The sequence below is a fragment of the Paramisgurnus dabryanus genome, chromosome 2, assembly GCF_030506205.2.
Source record: "Paramisgurnus dabryanus chromosome 2, PD_genome_1.1, whole genome shotgun sequence".
NCBI lineage: Eukaryota > Metazoa > Chordata > Actinopteri > Cypriniformes > Cobitidae > Paramisgurnus > Paramisgurnus dabryanus.
In genome coordinates this window covers 25,119,227-25,140,328 of record NC_133338.1, presented here as the reverse complement: position 1 = coordinate 25,140,328, position 21,102 = coordinate 25,119,227, and the positions used below count along the sequence as shown (strand labels likewise).

The following is a 21,102-nucleotide window of genomic DNA, read 5'->3' as shown; positions in this document are numbered from 1 at the left end:
CTAAAACACTTGTTGGAAAGCATCTTTTGCAGCGATTTTTGTGTGAGCATATCAGCGAACACCCCTGATCACTCGGTGAGTTTCACATCTTTGTAAACGAAAGTTTAATGCATTTTAGGAAGGATTGTCCCAGTGCACCTATAGACCCATTGTAGAGGTGGGAGGTGAAACAACAAACACCCGAAAATTCTCGGGACAGCATCATATGTCCAAATTTCAGTCAAAACCGTTCTATTTCTTCATAAACAATCTGAAAACAGGGCTTTAAGTCTAAAATATCGAACTTGTCCTTTAAAACTGTAAGACTGACAGTTGGCCTCTTAAAGGGATAGTTCAACCAAAAATGAAAATTCTGTCATCGTTTGCTCACTCTCATGTTGTTACAAACCTGTAAAAATGTTGGTGTTCTGATGAACACACAGGAATATATTTTAAGAAATGTTTGTAACCAAACCCTTCGTGGACCCCATTTACTTCCATAGTATTCTTTATTTCTACTATGGAAGTGAATGTGATCCACGAACGGTTTGGTTACAAACATTTCTCAAAATATCTTCCCCTGTGTTCATCAGAACAAAGAAATTCATAGAGGTTTATAACAACATGAGGGTAAGTAAATGATGACAGAATTTTTGGGTGAACATCCCTTTAAGGTGCATAGCCTGACTTGTTAAAATGATCTGAATTGTTGCTCACTTGTAAAGTAAAAAAACCCTTCATTAAATAATTCTAAGTGGAAGTACAGAAAGTTGGCAACCCTTAAAGCCCCCAACCCAGAAAATGCACTTTTAAATAAAATGAGTCTCCAGTGTGTGTGTGCAGAAACATTCTGTAATTATACAAATCCATCTTATTTTCTTTGTGTAATCTCCTTTAAACAGCAATAGTCACACATGTGTGTGTGTGATATCAAATTAATTACGCCCCAACCATAATCGTTCACAGACTCCGCCTTATGAGCACGTAATTCAACTTTCTGCCAGAGACACATGTTTTGATGTAGTCCAAAGCACATGTGTAAGCGCTCTACCCCCTAATTTGCATTCGGGGATGGGAACAGAAGCTTTCTTCGCATTTAAAGAAACACACACAAAACAGCATGTCTTTCATCGCATACACAAATGTTCAACATCGTATAATTTAAGATCTGAGCTGAAACTTTAATATTGCTGAAAACACCAAGGGTCCCTTTAACTGCAGATTGTAAAGGATTCTTGCTCAATATGAAAAAGTTCCTCAGAAATACTTTGTGTTAACTCAAAGATCAAGCATAATTATTATTTTTTACAGATTTTAAATATAAAACAAACATACATGATCAACAGAGGGAGTACGGTTCTGATTCTTCCTCTTTTACTTTACAGTGCATTCTCCAAACCCGCTTGCCCTCCATTACAGTGAATGTAAACATAAATGTCAGTAGTACAGTATGCAACATTAGGCTTCAATCTTTATACTAACAAGTGCTTATGACTCAAAAATGGCAGTAACAGCAGTATTTCCTCCTGACCCAATCATCATTCTCTATCACAAAATAATCTTTAAACAACTATCCTACTTCATTTATTCTACCTTAAACATGAACACAAGTTATACTCTTCTTACAAGAAGATTTTATAAATAAAACTAGTGTAAAAAATATAAAAAGTCATACTGGATTGGCACAGAAACAATCAAATGATAAAAATACTGTAAAAGTGAAAAAAAAAACACATATTACTTGAGCTACATTCTTATAAATTATTAAGAAAAAAACATATAGGGAAATTTAACATGCTAAAAATTGGGCTATTTTATAACTTAAATTAAAATGATGATCTGTTCAATAGTATGCCTATAAAAACTGTAAATACACAAACTATTCTGTGGAAGACTGTCCACTTTTGTATTCATGCAAGTTTTTGCCTGAGTGTTTAAGTGCTGGGCCTTTCTACATTCTGCCCTATCCATTATTCAGTAAAAAATAAATGAACATATAGATGTCACATTACCAGTGATTTGACCTTTTATGTATTTTAAGCAGTGGTGTGTAGGGGCGTTCCGCCATGTGAGGGAGAATATGCATGATCTGATGAAGAGGAGGCTGAGTTTGATGAAGATACTTCTTTTTGAAGTTCATCTACCCTCTTCTGAAGCTCCGTACGCAAATACAACAGCTCCTTTAGATTCTGGTGTACAGGCACCTAAAGAATGAACACAGACAGCATTTCAATTTAACTCTGGGAGGTGATTGTAAAATCACACATTACAGCTCTTTTGATGTTTTGCACCTGTGATCTCATGCGGGGGTTCCAGCGCACGTAATATCCAACCCACAGCTCCAAATGCCTTAGACTTACTGAAGGGTATAGCACGTGGTTTTCATAGTCCACATAAAATGGGTTAGTAAAGTCTTCTGGCTGACTATTGATGTAAGACCACAGAGACACCGTCTTGCGGTTCACTTCCTGAATCGAGTAAAAGTGAAAGAGAGAAGATGAAAGAAAGAAAGAAAGAAAGGTGAAGAACACATATTTTTTATATTAACATAAATTTGACCTATCTGACTCATTAACAAAATGACACATACCTTTTCTACTCTCTCCTGTTCACTATTGTAGAGAAATGTACCAAACAGGCAGCTGTAGAGGTGGTCCAGAATGGTGATGAGGAAGAGCTCATTGAATTCAAAGGCAGAGGAAAACTGAAATAAAGGCAACCACAACACATCAGTGATGTGAATCATTTGTTTGTTCGTTCACCAGAAGTAATTTCCACAATACAACATTCCAGAATTATTCAGAAAATTACAAACAAGCAACACTTTATGATGCCATACAGACAACTCCATCATTAACATTGTACTGTTGTTATTATAAATGTGCATTGTCTAGACAACAATAAAGGATAAACAGATGACATAAGTTAGCTCACCTGTCTCATTATTTGCCAAACACAGTCAATAAACTGCACAAACAGAGGGGAACGCTCAGAGTTTGCATGATTTTCATCTCCATGACCGACACGCTGGAATTATGAGAGGTAGGAGTTAGTAATTAAATATAATGCTTTTTAAAAGAAAATAACTTTGTAAGAAAAATTGTATACCGTTTCTTAAAGGATTAGTCAATTTTCTTAAAAAATCCAGATATTTACTCACCACCATGTCGTCCAAAATGTTGATGTCTTTCTTTGTTCAGTCGAGAAGAAATTATGTTTTTTCAGAAAAACATTCCAGGATTTTCTAATTTTAATGGATTTTAATGGACCCCAAAACGTATTAGTTTTAATGCAGTTTAAATTTGAAGTTTCAAAGGACTCTAAACAATCTCTAATGAGGTTAAAAAATAAAAAATATGCACTTTTTAAACAACAACTCGTCATCCTCCGGCTGTGTGACGAGCCAGCGCGACCTCACGCAATATGTCATGACGTCAAGAGGTCACGGATGACGTATGCGAAACTACGCCCCAGTGTTTACAAGTGTGGAGAAAGAGGACCGTTTCGACGTTGTTGTATGTGGAATGATACTAATTAATGTCTTTGCGTCAGTTTATTGTTTAAAATGGTCCGCAAATGTGCGTTTCATATATGTAAAACGTAACCTTTTAACGTCATTACACAATTCCGTGAGGTCGTGCTGGCTCGACGTCACACAGCGGGAGGAAGACGAGAAGTTGTGGTTTAAAAAGTGTATATTTTTTATTTTTCTTGCCAGAAATGACAATCGTTTCGCTAGATAAGACCCTTAGGCCTCGTTTGGGATCGCTAAAGGCCCGGGTATACTTTTTTTCCGCGTCCGCGTCCGGCTCGCGCGCGCACGCGTCCGCGCAGCTTTCCGGGTATAGTCCTCGCGGCTACACGCGGATGGCCGCGTTCGACACTATACGCAATACATATGATTTCTTATTCAAATTATTAGTCTAACAGGCTGTCAGGGCAGCACTGATTTGGAGACATTTACAGTACATTATAACATTAGGATAGGTGAAGAAAAGTAACTGATCCACCATTGCAAACACAGTTTAGAACAAACAACAAGACAACAAAGAACAGGAATCAAACAAACATGCTCCAGAGCTTTCTGTTCTTGGAAGAAGTAAAAGTTAAAGAAGAAAAACGATAGTGTGTGTGCAAATGCTGTCTATTTCCTTTGTATAATTGTTTATAGTGGAGTGTCCTGTCTAAATATTTTCATGCGCATGCGCTGTCGTACGCGGACTGTACGCGCACTGTCCGCGCGGTCTCAAATTTTGGGCTGCACGCGGACGGTCCGCGCGGCCGGCCGCGGACCCTCCTGATGACGAAAATGACGTCATGCGGACGGCGCGCATACGCGGACGTCCCGAGTATACTTTCGGCTTAAGAGTCCTTTGAAACTGCAATTTTAAACTGCATTAAAACTGTTAAGTGTTGGGATCCATTAAAGTCCATTAAAATGAGAAAAATCCTCAAAAAACATAATTTCTTCTCGACTGAACAAAGAAAGACATCAACATTTTGGATGACATGGTATTTTTTTTTTAAAAAAAGGGACTAATCCTTTAATGATTATTCTATAGAGTGCCGCAGGGATGAAGAATTTTTGTAAACCAACCCCGGAGGTTAGCGGGACATGGGTTCCCTCACTAAAAGACGTTACATTTTTTCTATAGACTTTTAGATTATTGCAAAAAAAGCTCTGTGTTTAACAAAGCACCATAGGTCTCCAATGTTTTCCCGGAGGGCACTTGTCAGGCATATTTTAGTACCAACTCACTCTAACACCTGCCTCTAACTTTTAGGTAGCCCTAAACAACTTGATTAACAGGTTCAGGTGTGTTTGATTGGGGTTGTTGCTGAAATCTGAAGGACAGCTGCCCTCCAGAAACAGGGTTGGAGAGCCATGACTTCTGCTGGGTACACAAACCAAAAAATAATTGGGCTAATTTTGGTCCGATTTTCCCCCTTTCGCCAATCCTAGCTATGTCGCGATTATCTTGATGGTTCTACAGATTATCTTATCAGATTTTCACATTTTGTTTGGTGTTTTAAGAGTGTCCGAACCTGATCGGAAGAACGTTGGAGCCGTACCCGATCGCAAATCGTAAATATTAAACATGTTTAATATTTACGATCAGAACTCCTGATGTGTGGGGGAACCCCGAGGACAAACGCGCTCACTCTCTTGAGATTATCACGTGAAACGAAACAATATCCAATTAGAATGCGAGATGATGGTAGACGAAAGCAGTCATGGTGCAGCACAAAGTAAAGTTGATGCAAAGTGAACTTGTACAGACCATGTTCCTGCCGTCTCCACAACTTCATCCAAACCCTTATTTTTTAGGGCCCGAGCACACCGGGGTGTGAGGACCCTATTGTTCTTCAAGGAGTTATTATTATTATTATTTTTCTCCGACTTCAGCGGGACTTTAGAGGGCCTAAACATACTCAAAAACTCATGAAATTTTGCACGGATGTCAAGAGTGATGAAAATTTACATGTGGTGTAGGCTTTGGAATTAGGCGTGGGAAAACGGCTCTATAGCGCCACCTACAAATTTTCAACGAAGCAGCCCTCGGACTGTGTTTAACGTACAATTACGAAATTCGGTACGCTTCTGTAGCATGACAAGACCTACAAAAAAGTCTCTTGGAGCGAAGCCGTAAACCAAACAGGAAGTCAGCTATTCTGAGTTATTTTTGTGATTTGGGCGCAGTTTTTGTCATTTCCAGGCGTCATACTTTAACTAACTCCTCCTACAGTTTTCGTCGGATCATCTTCATATTTGGGGAGTGTCATCTTAAGGCCTTTGTGATGCTAAATTGCGAAGGATTTGACTCTACGTAAAAATTTGTGTCGGTTCTGGCCCGACAAAGTTTGATGTTTTCCAATGAAACAGGAAGTTGCTGGAACTCATGCATACAATGTCCGATCTGTCCCAAATTTCACATGATTGCTAAGAGTCCTGACCTGAACACATCTACATAACAATTTTCATTTATAGCCATAGCGCCACCAGCTGGCAACCTGAAGGAACATGTTTTAGCGCCACTTTCAAATATTCAATGCAGCAGCCCTTGGACTGTGTTTAACTTACATGTACGAATTTCGGTATACTCATGTATTATTACAAGCCCTACAAAAAAGTATCTTGGAGCAACGCCCTACACCAAACAGGAAGTCAGCTATTTTGAATTATTTCTCAGATTTTGGCTCAGTTTTTCTCATTTCCAGCAGTCATACTTTAACTAACTCCTCCTACAGTTTTCGTCGGATCATCATCATATTTGGCGAGTCTCATCTTAAGGCCTTTGTGATGCTAAATTGCGAAGGATTTGATTCTATATTAAAATTTGTGTCGGTTCTGGCCCGACAAAGTTGGATGTTTCGCTATGAAACAGGTTGCTGGAACTCAGGCATACAGTGTCCGATCTGTCCCAAACTTCACATGATTGCTAAGAGTCCTGACCTGAACACATCTACATGTCAATAGTCACTTATGGTTATAGCGCCACCAGCTGGCAACAGGAAGTGACATGTTTACACTGATTATGCAATGTCCGATCTGTCCCAAACTTCACATGATTAATAAGAGTCCTGGACTTGAACACATCTACATGTCAATAGTCACTTATGGTTATAGCGCCACCAGCTGGCAACAGGAAGTGACATGTTTACACTGATTATGCAATGTCTGATCTGTCCCAAACTTCACATGATTAATAAGAGTCCTGGACTGAACACATCTACATGTCAATAGTCACTTATGGTTATAGCGCCACCAGCTGGCAACAGGAATGACATGTTTACACTGATTATGCAATGTCCGATCTTTCCCTAACTTCACATGATTAATAAGAGTCCTGGACTGAACACATCTACATGTCAATAGTCACTTATGGTTATAGCGCCACCAGCTGGCAACAGGAAGTGACATGTTTACACTGATTATGCAATGTCCGATCTTTCCCTAACTTCATATGATTAATAAGAGTCCTGGACTTAACACATCTACATGTCAATAGTCACTTATGGTCATAGCGCCACCAGCTGGCAACAGGAAGTGACATGTTTACACTGATTATGCAATGTCCGATCTTTCCCTAACTTCATATGATTAATAAGAGTCCTGAACTGAACACATCTTCATGTCAATAGTCACTTATAGTTATAGCGCCACCAGCTGGCAACAGGAAGTGACATGTTTACACTGATTATGCAATGTCCGATCTTTCCCTAACTTCATATGATTAATAAGAGTCCTGAACTGAACACATCTTCATGTCAATAGTCACTTATAGTTATAGCGCCACCAGCTGGCAACAGGAAGTGACATGTTTACAATGATTATGCAATGTCCGATCTTTCCCTAACTTCATATGATTAATAAGAGTCCTGAACTGAACACATCTTCATGTCAATAGTCACTTATAGTTATAGCGCCACCAGCTGGCAACAGGAAGTGACATGTTTACAATGATTATCCAATGTCTGATCTGTCCCAAACTTCACATGATTAATAAGAGTCCTGGAGTGAACACATCTACATGTCAATAGTCACTTATAGTTATAGCGCCACCAGCTGGCAACAGGAAGTGACATGTTTACAATGATTATCCAATGTCTGATCTGTCCCAAACTTCACATGATTAATAAGAGTCCTGGAGTGAACACATCTACATGTCAATAGTCACTTATAGTTATAGCGCCACCAGCTGGCAACAGGAAGTGACATGTTTACAATGATTATGCAATGTCCGATCTTTCCCTAACTTCATATGATTAATAAGAGTCCTGAACTGAACACATCTTCATGTCAATAGTCACTTATAGTTATAGCGCCACCAGCTGGCAACAGGAAGTGACATGTTTACAATGATTATCCAATGTCTGATCTGTCCCAAACTTCACATGATTAATAAGAGTCCTGGAGTGAACACATCTACATGTCAATAGTCACTTATAGTTATAGCACCACCAGCTGGCAACAGGAAGTGACATGTTTACAATGATTATGCAATGTCCGATCTTTCCCTAACTTCATATGATTAATAAGAGTCCTGAACTGAACACATCTTCATGTCAATAGTCACTTATAGTTATAGCGCCACCAGCTGGCAACAGGAAGTGACATGTTTACAATGATTATGCAATGTCTGATCTGTCCCAAACTTTACATAATTGACAAGAGTCCTGGACTGAACACATCTACATGCCAATAGTCACTTATGGCCATAGCGCCACCTGCTGGCAACAAGAAGTAACATGTTTTACACTGATTATTCAAAGTCAGATCTGCCCTACATTTTACATGATCAATAAGAGTCCTGGACTGAACACATCTACGTGCCAATATTTACATGTAGTAACTCATACTCTCATACACTTTTAAATGGTTCACCTATGTTTACATGCTTAAATGCCTATTTACTACTGTTCCCTTTAATTCTTATGCCACGGCGTGGCGGTGTCATGTGTGCGAGGGCCCTTCCATCACTGCTTGCAGTTTTAATTTCTCTTGAATTTTCAGTGAAAATCATTCCAAACATTATAATTGAAATTTCTTGCTGCATATCGTCCACCATGCTTATTCTGAAGTCTCGCGATATTTTGCGAGATTTCCTATGTTCACAATCGAGACTCTGGTTATAAATCTGTTTGTGTGTGGTGTGCTCTTTGACACATCATGACACACCACACACTTTAGGAGAAAAATGGTTAAATCTAAGATTTTTTATCTTCATGTCTGTGGTCTATCACATTATGAAAATCTTATAAGATGTAAAAAAATCTTTTGGTGTGTACCCTGTCAAGTAGTCTTGACAGATGAACACAACGGTTATGAATTTTGAAGTCAAAATTTGGCTTTTCATATTTTAGTTAACGCATCAGAGGTGCACAAATTCAAAATAGGTGTTCGGAGTATCATGTGTGTGGTTCCCTTATCCAAAATATGTGTCCTGCGTGTCGAGAGATCCTGTGTGCGTCACATGTTTTGTCAAAATTAGTGCCTGCTGCACACGCATCAAAACCGTTTATGATGAAAGAGACGTTCACAAAGTACACGCAAGACACTCCCTTAACACTAAACTCTGATTACGCATGAGATTATGCGAGTATCTGGCAAACGTGAACGTCTCTTTTATCATAAACCCTTTAGACGCGTCTGCAGCAGGCACTTATTTTGGCAGGATATGTGATGCACACACCATCTCTCAATGCGCAGAACGCATATTTTGAAAAAAAGAACCACACACATGACAAGCTACATACATGTTGTGACGAACTTCGTTTCGAGCGCCCTCAAAAAAAGAAGTCACCGGCCGCCACTGACTTCAAAATGCATACTTTTGTATTCATCTGTGAAAATAAACTTTTGTTAAACACAGAGCTTATTTTTTGCAATAATCCAAAATTCTATGGGAAAAACAAATGGGCTTTTTAGTGAGGGAACCCATGTCCGGGTTGGCCTACAAAAATACATCATCCCTGCGTCACTCTATTTTAGTCTGTCTTGTCCCAGCTCTGCCTCTGTGATTGCTTACATTCAGTTTTCTACCCCCATACTACCACCCCAAAGTTCATTTATGTTGACGCAAACAGTCAAGTGTTATTTACCGAAGCGAATTTGTGTCCGAAGCTGATCCATTCCTTCTCCAGCAGCACCTGGAAGCCCCGGAGAGTTCTGTAGTAAGAGTCCAGCATCAGCATGGACAGAGAGGTGAGCTGAGCCGTACGGTCCCAGCCGTCACTGCAGTGAACCACCACAGAGCTCTTATTCGACTCCACCTTATCTGCAATCCGTACTGCACCCGCAAGCAAAATCTAACGAACGAGAGAGAGAGAAGCAGACAGAACGAGTGAGAGAGGACCTTTAAAAGCATCTAGTACTCTTACTCTGTGATTTACTGACAAGCTGAGTGGTGCTGTTACATAATAAACTGAATTTGACTGAGGGTCGCATATATACGGGACTAAAAATCATAGGTGTCATTTACTCGAATGTACTCCAGCCAGTGTGTGGCATCTATGGATGAATGCCAGCGTTGATCGTCGATGGTGGGGTAAACCACCTCTTTCAGCTTACGCAGAGACTCTCTTATCACATGAATGTTTGGGATCTCCAAGAAATTGAGCTCCATGTTGAGATAGAAATTCTCATTCTCATAACCTCCATCTTTAGCCTGTGGAGTGGAAGAGCAGAAAATAAGTAAAGATGATTCACGGGTTCAATTTATTTCCTGATTGAATGAGCTTTACATCAATGTAGCAGGCTGCTCAATAATTCAAAACTACATTTGTGGAAAGCAAAACGGATGTGTGAATGTTTTCCATCATTTTCAGAAATATAAAACTTTGAGAATATGCACTGCTTTAAAAAGCAGCCTGAACGGGTTGCCATATTATTACCTTATGATTATCAGCTACAGTGTTTTGCCGGGCATCAAATATGGTGAGTTTATGGGACTGTGCATTGGCATCCATGATGGTTTGAAGGTAATGCTCATCTTCCTTACACCGACGATCATTGGGTCCCACCAAAGGCTGACTACAGCGCACTATAGTAGCCTGAGTTTCTGGGTGGATCCAGGAGAGGACCTGAAAGAGAATGGGAGATGCAAAATCTTGGTATGAATAAATTCATCACCATATTGAATAACGAAAAAGGCGACTGTTGATATCAAACTGGCATGAAATGGGCCAACAACAAAAAAGGAAGGAAGTAACCCAAAACCATCACTTCACCCCCATTTAGAGGAATGTTTCTACCCAAACCGTTCATGAGCCCTATTCACTTCCATGGTAGGTAAACAAAATACTACGGAAGTGATTGGGGCTCATGATGATCAGTTTGGTTACAAACAATCTTCAAAAAAATCTTCCTTTGTGGTCATCAGAACAATGAAATTTATACAGATTTGTAACAACATGAGAGTGAGTAAATGATGATAGAATGTAATTTTTTGGGTGAACTATCCTTCTAAACAATAATTTGGGAGAATATAAAGGGATGCTGACCGGAATGCGATGTTTGGCTCTGAAAGATGCCACTCGTTTGATCTCATCATCTTCAATGCTTTTAGGAGTAACAAGTAAGGCAGGATAAGTGTCACACACTTCATAATTACTGTTGATCTTACGGACTGTCCAGCTCTCAGTTGGCAAACCCTGCATAAAATAAAATAAAACGAGAACAAAGAGATAACAGTTTTAAATTGTTGTGAAATTCAAAATAGTAATGTACACGATGTGATGTTTTCGTCTCACCATTCTTTTGTACTCCGTCACCGGATCATAAACCTTCCATCCATCCACTGGAAACTCTTCCTTGTATTGGAATGCAAAGAGGGGCTGGGAGAGATAAACAAACAACCTGATTATCTGATCCAACTGCACTCAATCTGAAATTATTGACAAGTCTAGCAGCCAATCACTGCAGTAAGATTCTAAAAGGGTTCCTGACTTACCAGTTCATTGGACAGGGGGAAAGCATACTTGGTCAAAGTCTCCAAAATCTCCTGCTTACTCTGCTCATCCTTTTTATAGGCAAACCTGAGGCTTCTCATATCCTGTTGAGACATCACTAGCGTGTATTTTTAAAGAATCTTCACATTTCTATTGAGATTGTCATGTTAAAGTCATGTTACAGCTATGAAATAGTTTATATTTCAGTTGTCTACCATTTTGAATAGGATAGCAACTATTATCTATGTCCAACCTAAACATAGATACACTGAAATCAAAGAAGAAATGTGATTTGCTTATATCGCGTGATCATGGTGGAAGATGTATATTTTGTTTAATTTCGTTCATAAAATCAATGCATTATCAATCTGTGCAATTAAAAAACGTTTTTATTTTTATTTTTTTTATTATTATATGTTAACACTTTACTTGAAGGGGTGTTCATAAGACTGACATGACACATGTCATGAATATGAAGGAGATTTTATGCACATTTATGACAACTGTCATTAAGTGTCATTTGTTCAGTTATGTCATTTTTAATGCAAAGATGACATTGTTTGAATTTGTTATGACAACTTGACATAAACCAATACATCATAACATGTCATAAATCTGTCATAAACATGACATAGCAGAATAATTTTCAAACTTAAGAGACCACCTAGCTTTATTGGTTAACATTACATTAAACTGTCATTTAAATGTCATTAAGTGTTAATACTTTGTCGAATAATTTTAAATATCTTAACAAAATGCAACAGACACGTCAAAATATTATGTATGTGTCAGAATCCTGCCAGATCCTTGTTTGTATTTAGATCTAGTTTAGCATGGCAGGGTTCTGACAGTACATATGTTCTATGTGGGAGATGCGTGGTTTTAGTATTGGTTTATTCTGACCACGCATTTCCCGGGTCTCGTCACTTTTTCCCTTACTTGTGATTATTTTCCAGGTGTATGTGACTTACTTTGTCCCTATTTATTGTCCTTGTGTTTGCTGAATAAAACGTAGCGCTTTTCTAAGCGGATTTAAAAGGGGAACTATATTGTATGGCGGAACAGCACTTTTGGGAGTACTTCGACTCGGCGTAGTAACACCCTCCCTCTCCCATTATGAGAGGGAGAAGGGGAGCGGATTTTTCAGGCGAGTTGAAGTACTCCCAAAAGTGCTGTTCCGCCATACAATATAGTTCCTCTTTTAAATCCGCTTAGAAAAGCGCTACGTTTTATTTTGTACCACCGTTTAAATACTCGTCTTAAATAGGAAAAACGTTGATGTGTTTGGTCACTTCTAACTTTATCTCTGTTTGATACCATTGAATGAATGGGGCTAAGCTAAATGCTATGGAAGTGTAGCAGCGCGCCCCAGCGCTTACGTGCACGCACTAAGATGATAGAGGGATGTATCAACTCTTCTTAGTTAAGGTATAATAACATATTTTAATATTGAAAATGAGTAGACTATTCCTTTAACACTTATATATATTTTTTTCCACTGTAGTAAAAAAATATTTAAGACGCTGTTATAAAACTATATTACAGTGTATTAACACTTAATGACATTTAAATGACAAGTTCAATTTGTATCACTGGTAAATACTGTAGTGGTCAGTTATGTTGTCTTGGTAATGTCAAGTTGTCATAACAAAGACATCTCAAACAATGTCAACTTTGCATTAAAAATGAAATAATTGAACGAATGACACTTAATGAGAGTTGTCATAAACGTGCATAAAATCTCTTTCATGTTCAAAGCACGTGTCATGTCAGTCTTATGAACACGCCTTCAAGTAAAGTGTTACCAATTATAAGTAATAAGTAACACTAGTAGTATGCATCTTGAGACAAAACAATGGCCCTGATATATTTTAGATATAAGTGCAAACTATTTTCAGTTAAGACAGCTCCTTAACACCACATTATCATCTAAAGCAATAAATATCTGTGTAATAAATGTAAACGCTGTCCCTGAGCTGTATTGCCCCGAAATCCAGCCCTAAATGTGGATGGATGGGTGGCGTATTTATTCTGACCTTACAGACGATCTCCATGCCAGTAGTATTTTCTCCATGACTTTGTACGCTGATAGTCTCCAGTCTGCTAATGGCACAGAGGTTTACATCCAGCATGAAAGGAATTTCCTACAATGAGACAAATTCATAAACATACTATTACAAGCATAATAACATGAAGAAGAAAAAAAACAGTACAAAACAACAACACACCCTTTCTAGACTGATGAAGTTGAGTTTGTAGTCTGTGACCGTCAGCGTGCCTGTCACAGCTCCAGTGAAAGGACAGATGTACATCACATCTTTAACTGTGAAGACATGAAAACAAATGTTATCCAGTAACACAACACAATCGAAACAACAACAACACAGCAGGATCTGAAAGGATGAGACACACCAGTTGTTTTGATTGTTTCTCCAGGGACCAACGGGACTTCATCACTAGGCACAGGCCTTCGTACATCTTTGAATACCTGCTGCAGAATTACAAGACAACAAACTTCATTTAGCTTATGTATTGATGACTGCAATAAAAACCTTGTTGACAGCAGAATGTAACAAACAACAGCATATTTATGCCAAGAATGAGTTGAAAGAGAGAAGCACAAAAATAGTGTGAGAAACTTGCCGGAGGGTGAAAGGGCAGCTCAGAGCTCAGACTGTCACACTGATAGTCATGTTCTTCATCAGAGTCTTGAGACTGAACACCAGCAGCAAGACAAACAGACAGACGAGAAAGAAGGAAAGAAAGACAAGTTTGTACACAAAGAGTGTATTGTGGAGCGAGTCTAGAAGCAAAAGCACCAAGAGCTGTGGTTAAAGTTGATAGGTCATATCCTCACACAGAGACAGGAAGTGAAATCTGCGGAGGCAGAGAGTACACACAACCAACACTGAGCTGATCAAGCCAATACGATTACAGTACTTCACATGCTTCTTCTGATATCTAAATCTTAAGCCTCACCTTTAAATTAGGCCTCTTGGATACCTGGGAATTACACATGGGCATCAAACAAAGTGGAGTTAAAAAGCTTCATTAACATGTAGACTGAATAGTTCACCCAAAACTAAAAATTAAGTTCTTATTCTTTTATCTACATGGATGTCTAGTTTCAATTAAACAAAAAAATGTTTAGTTTGCTAGGGACTGACAGTCGCAGCCAACATTCATGTATATTGCATGTATTTTTTCATACAATGACAGTGAATAGTGAATAAGGCTGTCAGTCTCTAACATTACATCTTTTGTGTTGGGTGAACTGATGTGGTTTGTGCTCACATAACCTTAATCTGACAGTTAGAAATCAATATGGACAATTTTTTCATTTCTTTCTTTTCCTGCTGGATGAAGCATAAACATAGGGCATGTACAGAAGCCAAACATAAATGTACAAAAAAGACTCGACATAGTAAGCAAAATACAATTTAGCATTTCTCTTAAAGGAATAGTCCATTTTCTTAAAAGAAAAATCCAGATAATTTACTCACCACCATGTCATCCAAAATGTTGATGTCTTTCTTTGTTCAGTCGAGAAGAAATTATGTTTTCTGAGGAAAACATTGCAGGATTTTTCTCATTTTAATGGACTTTAATAGAGCCCAACATTTAATACTTAACTCAACACTTAACAGTTTTTTTCAACGGAGTTTCAAAGGACTATAAACAATCCCAAACGAGGCATAAGGGTCTTATCTAGCAAAATGATTGTCATTTTTGACAATAAAATACGAATATACACTTTTAAACCACAATTTCTCGTCTAGATCCGGTCGTTATGCGCCAGCGTGACCACACGCAATACGTCATCACGTCAAGAGGTCACAGAGGACGAACGCGAAACTCCGCCCCAGTGTTTACAAGCGTCTTGAAAGAGGACCGTTCCTACGTTGTTGTATGTCAACTGATACTAATTAATGTCTTTGTGTCAGTTTATTGTTTACAAAGGTCCGCAAATGTGCGTTTTATATATGTAACACGTGACCTCCCTACGTCACTACGCATTTATGTTAGGTCGCGCTGGACCGACCTAGACGAAAAGTTGTGGTTTAAAAGTGCATATTTTTTATTTTTCTTGTCAAAAATGACAATTGTTTCAGTAGATAAGACCCTTATGCCTCGTTTGGGATTGTTTAGAGTCCTTTGAAACTGCAATTTTAAACTGCATTAAAACTGTTAAGTGTTGGGGTCCATTAATGTCCATTAAAATGAGAAAAATCCTGGAATGTTTTCCTCAAAAAACATAATTTCTTCTCGACTGAACAAAGAAAGACATCAACATTTTGGATGACATGGTGGTGAGTAAATTATCTGGATTTTTTTTTAAGAAAATTGACTATTCCTTTAAGTCAAACATGCTGAACACACACAAAAATAAAGCAAACTTTGCATTGACAGGTGTAACATATTTGCTTTTGTTATAAACACCCTCTAAATTCTGCTGGGTTATTTTGGACCCAATACTGGGTAAATATTGGACAGAACACATGTAGGGCTGTTGTTAATTCAACCAACCCAGCATTGCATTAAAACAACCCAGCACATGTTTATTTAATAACCCAACATGTGTTCTGTCCAATATTTACCCAGGGTTTAAAATAACCCAGCCGAATTTAGAGTGCACGTAGGTTAAACCTCAATTTGAAAGGCAAACAACCTTCGTTTTTCAATATTTTACTATGTTCTTACCTCAACTTAGATGAATAAATACATACCTTCATATGTATTTATAGGAATAAATATTTTTTTCAGCGCGTCGTGAATGTGTTAGCATTTAGCCTAGCCCCATTCATTCCTTAGGATCCAAACAGGGATGAATTTAGAAGCCACCAAACACTTCCATGTTTTCCCTATTTAAAGACTGTTACATGAGTAAATATGGTGGCACAAAATAAAACGTGGCAATTTTTAAGCAGATAAAAAATGAGAACTATACTGTATGGCGGAAGAGCACTTCGACCTCGGCACAGTAACATCATCAATCCTGACTACTCTCCGTCTCGCTCAAACTTCCGGTAATATTACTGCGCCCTGAGGTCAAAGTTCTCTTCCGCCATACCATATAGTTCTCATTTTTTATCTGCTTAAAAAAATCGCCACGTTTTAGTTTGTGCCACCATACTTACTCGTGTAAATCATGTAACAGTCTTTAAAGCGTAACTAAACCCTAAACCAACTTTTTTTAGTTAATGATCTGTAAGAATGGGGCTTTATTTGTGCTGTTCATTGATTTTAGTAACTTTTTTGACATTTGGATATAAAGTGTTTCAATACTACAATATATGGTGTAAAAACGTCTGAGTGCTGCCCTCTTCAGGTTGAACGGTGGCTACTGCAGTTGAATTTTCCTATTGGATGTTTGGTCCAAAAAATACCTCGTGACCTAAGCAGGTTCAAGTTCTCCACGCCTTGTTACGATCTCACCACACACTTGGTACGAGATTAGTTCGTCCCCTCTATCTCCGTTGGGATCTGCCCACTTTTCTTGCATTTTTCAATTAATTGCCAGTGGGTGGAAACTAGGGGTTTAGTTACATTTTAAATAGGGAAAACATGGAAGTGTTTGGTAGCTTCTAAATTCCTCCCTGTTTGGATCCTAAGGAATGAATGGGGCTAGACTAAATGCTAACACATTCACGTCGCGCCATACAAACATTAAGTCCACGCATTGAAAAAAGATAGGTATGTATTAATTCGTCTAAGTTGAGGTAAGAACATAGTAAAATATTGAAAAAAGGTGGTGTTTTCCTTTAAAGCAGAGCAGACAAGAGTCTTATTAGAGCAAACTGACACAATATGCAATGCCTGCACATAAATAAAGACACTACTGGCATCACCCTTACCCTGAAATCTATCTTCTTTCCAATCTGTCAATCAAAAACAATATGTATCATATGGCCCAGTCTGAGAAACAAAAGCCACAAAACTTTGCCAAATCCACAAATTTATAATTTGAATATGAATATAAAGGGACCTATGTCAAACAAACATTTCTGAAAACAAAATGCAGCATATATATAAAAACAAACAATCTTTTGCTTAAAGATGACATATTGAAGTTAAGACAATTCGACAGAGAATAGTTTAAGTTCATATGTGCTTTACTGGCAAGGGTTTGATGACATTCTTGACAGTGAATGAAGCTGCAATCTTCATGATCTTACCCTGGATTCACGATTTACTGCATCTGGAGCCATCGGGCTGGAGATCTGGCTTGAGATAGTGGCTGCTATCAGCTGTTTGCACCATTCAACATGAGATCCAGGGCTGTGGAGGAAAAAATACAATAAAAACAATGGACAGACATATTTTGATTTGACTATTGTAGAGTTAGGGAGTGATAGTGTAATGGTACAATATACCAATAAAAAAAATAATAAAAAAAGTAACTACTCTCTGGCTTAAGATATGACCTTCATACTGAAGACATGTAAATAACTTCTGCACGATGTTTATTGTATGTGGGCTAAAGATGACAGATGGCATGAGGTCAGGAAATGCGTCATACGCAGGCTGATCCGTAAGTGCTGAAAATACTTTAATAATTGATATTATTTTTAACATGGTTTAATAGTAAAGTTAGACACATAGTAAACGTGCCTCATTTTACTAAGAAGACACACATATGCTAATATAGGCTACTGTATGCTCGAAATTATGAGGTATTTGATGAACACTTATTTTCTTTTTAAATGGATGTGTAAACTAGACGGTCTTTAAAAAGTAATTTATCTGAGCACAAATAAACGAGTTAAAAGCTGCAAAATTTCATAACAATGGACATATGGGACGCGTTCTAGCCGGCGTGTTTTCATCACATTAACGGCGTTTACATCACTTTAACGCGCATACATTTAAAAAACCGTACAAGGTATGGACGTTTACCTCTCTAATGAATCGACGCTGTCCTGTCGAGATGCAATGTTTCCTGTTGCAAGCGTTCGCGGTTTTCTGGGCACCGGCGGCGGCACCGCACCGTCTGGTCCAGACAAGTACGGCTGTTTCTCCATCATACACTGTCCTGGTTCAGTCCTGTCGCTTTTAATGTATTTTGGTACTGGTGAAATCTGAATTTAGGAAGTCATTGCTGTCGTACGTGTATGTGTGCAGCAGTCTGTCTGTGGTCGTCTCTCTGCTTCCTGTGGCGCTTCTGTTGCTGCTGCTGACAAATAACGTTTCTCTGTTTCATTGATGATGTCAGCCATGATGAAACCCCCTCCCATCACAACCTCTAGCATCAAAACACAATCCTACAGTCTGAGTAACAATCATTCTTTCAAGATATCACTACAATACTGTTTCTGTAAACAGGTATGGGCTGGAAATGGCAGAAATTCACTCGGGGACTCTAATTTTATATAATAATAACATACACAATTTATAGAATTGTAAATAACATTTAAAAAATATGTTTTCTCCCAAGACGTGTTTGCTTTGTCTTGAGTCACAACACAAACTTTAAACAATAAATTTGTCCTGAGGTTAAGGCTAAATTTTGAGTGTGAAACTAATTGAATTAATTTAGTTAATAAATATTTTAAAGGGACAGTTCCCCAAAAAATGAAAATTCTGTCATAATTTACTCTCATATTGTTCCAAACCTATATAAATGTATTTATTCTGATGAACACGAAGAAAGATATTTTTAAGGAATGTTTGTTACCAAACTGATCATGAGCCCCATTCACTTCCATTGTAGGATAAAGAATACTATGGAAGTGAATGGGGCTCATGAACGGTTTGTTTACAAACATTCCTTAAAATATCAGAACAAAGAGATTTTTACAGGTTTGTAACAATATAAGAGTAAATAAATGATGACAGACTTTTCATTTTTGGGTGAACTATCCCTTTAAATAAGAAAAAAAATGAAATCAATACATCAGTCATACAGTGCCATCACTGTGACTCTAAAGTGTCATGTGACGAGCTCGATTATACATTATAACAAATAGTTGCAATAAAGAAAATGTTTCAAGTTGTTTAATTAAATATAATTTATTTTCAATTTCATCATTTCAAAAATTCCAACCAGTTTTCTAACCATTTCCAGCACTAGGTATGATGAAACACGAATATGCTATAACTTTACTGTTATATTATCCTTGGATTACAATGTCATATTTATTATTTCATTTAAACTGTTCATTCTTACAACTCTGCTTCAGTTTACTTTATCTGCAAATGTTATAAAAGGCAACATAAAACGGGTTTTTATTTTTTAATCCTTTTCTGAACAAGCGATTTCACATAACAGATGTTTACATTAGGGCTGTCAAAAGGTTAATCAGGATTAATTGCATTCAAAAAGTTTGTTTTTGCATAAGATATGTGCACTGTGTAATTATTTTGTATAAACACACACATGCATGTATGTATTTAAGAACAGTGTTGGGGAAAGTTACTTTTAAAAGTAATGCATTACAATATTAAAGGGGACAGAGAATGAAAAACCATTTTTACCTTGTCTTTGTTGAATAATGGTAGTCTACCCGCATTCACAAACATACAAAAAGTGCTAAACATGCTAAACATCTCAGTCTCATAGAAATTCCTCTTTTAGAAATGTCAGCCAGAAAACGTCCCAATCTGAAAAACTGATGCTTATGACATCACAGGCATCTCACTGCCCCTCCACTTTAAAATAATTGGCTACATTTTTTGAGTGGCAGCAAAGTCAGCCAATCAGTAATGAGATTGCAAGTTAAGCCAGTAGGGGGAGCCAAATAGGTGCAAAACCACTTGTTTAAAATCCCCCACCCTAATAGAGCTATCTGAAAGAGGTTTTTAGGAAGCTTCTAAGACATTACAGACCCAAACAAAAAAAAAAAATTTGTCAACATGTCACATCACAGAACAAGGATAAATACTCCATTCAATCATTCTATGTCACCTTTAAGTTACTCCCCAAAAAAGTAACTAATTGCGTTACTTATTTACTTTTCATGGAAAGTAATGCTTACGTTGCTTTTGCGTTACTTGCCATCCCCGTTTCTAACTCTTTAAAAAAGTAACTTAAAATTAATGTGAACATTTATAAAGTAATGCGTTACTTTACTTGTTACTTCAGAAAAGTAATATTATTACGTAATGCGCGTTACTTGTAATGCGTTACCCCAACACTGTTTAAGAAACATTAACAAGTGCGTGTGTTTATTTATTTAGCTTTGGATATATTTTATTATATATATATATATATATATATATATATTTAAATTAATATATTTATGTGTGTATTTAAATATACATTATTATAACACACATATTCACACACTTTTATTTTGTATGCAATTAATAATCATGATTAATCTTTTGACAGCACTATTTAACATATGGTTGACATTCGGCAGATTCTGTAGGGGTGTGTAAACGTATGAGGAGAACTGTAAATACATTGTTGTAGAGATTAGGATGTAATGTGGATACAATTTGGCATTTAAAAGGAAACCCAGATATTAGTGATGGATCTAAAAACGTGCCATTGAAAGAAAATATTAGTTGTGTGAAAAAAACCCTACAGATTGTGATCAGCAGCCTATTCAGTTTTAAGTGCAGTCAGGCAGGCTTGGAGATCATAATTATATGAGAATTATTTGGTTTTTAGTACAGTTTAAATTGGTGTGCCCCAATGCAAGGATTTAACTAATAAATAGCTATCCA

General features: G+C 37.6%; 1 protein-coding gene across 9 annotated transcripts; it reads right to left on the bottom strand.

The window, feature by feature from the left end:
- Positions 1–551: 551 nt before the first annotated feature.
- mtmr1a (myotubularin related protein 1a) lies at positions 552–18,667 on the bottom strand. 9 transcript variants are annotated; one of them, XM_065248795.2, is made up of 17 exons: positions 18,328–18,667; positions 17,607–17,709; positions 17,286–17,309; positions 14,410–14,433; positions 13,843–13,921; positions 13,659–13,753; positions 13,467–13,574; positions 11,433–11,534; positions 11,233–11,316; positions 10,984–11,133; positions 10,375–10,563; positions 9,963–10,148; positions 9,583–9,789; positions 2,914–3,006; positions 2,570–2,683; positions 2,271–2,447; positions 552–2,183 (listed from the first exon to the last, which is right to left on the bottom strand). In XM_065248795.2, exons 1-17 carry the CDS (start codon positions 18,453–18,455, stop codon positions 2,016–2,018), a joined length of 2,031 nt encoding a protein of 676 aa, XP_065104867.1. In that variant the 5' UTR covers positions 18,456–18,667; the 3' UTR covers positions 552–2,015. The 9 variants fall into 9 exon arrangements, with proteins under 9 accessions (XP_065104867.1, XP_065104869.1, XP_065104863.1 ...); XM_065248797.2 differs by having other exon boundaries at positions 13,843–13,918; XM_065248791.1 differs by lacking the exon at positions 14,410–14,433 and adding an exon at positions 14,074–14,145.
- Positions 18,668–21,102: the final 2,435 nt, after the last annotated feature.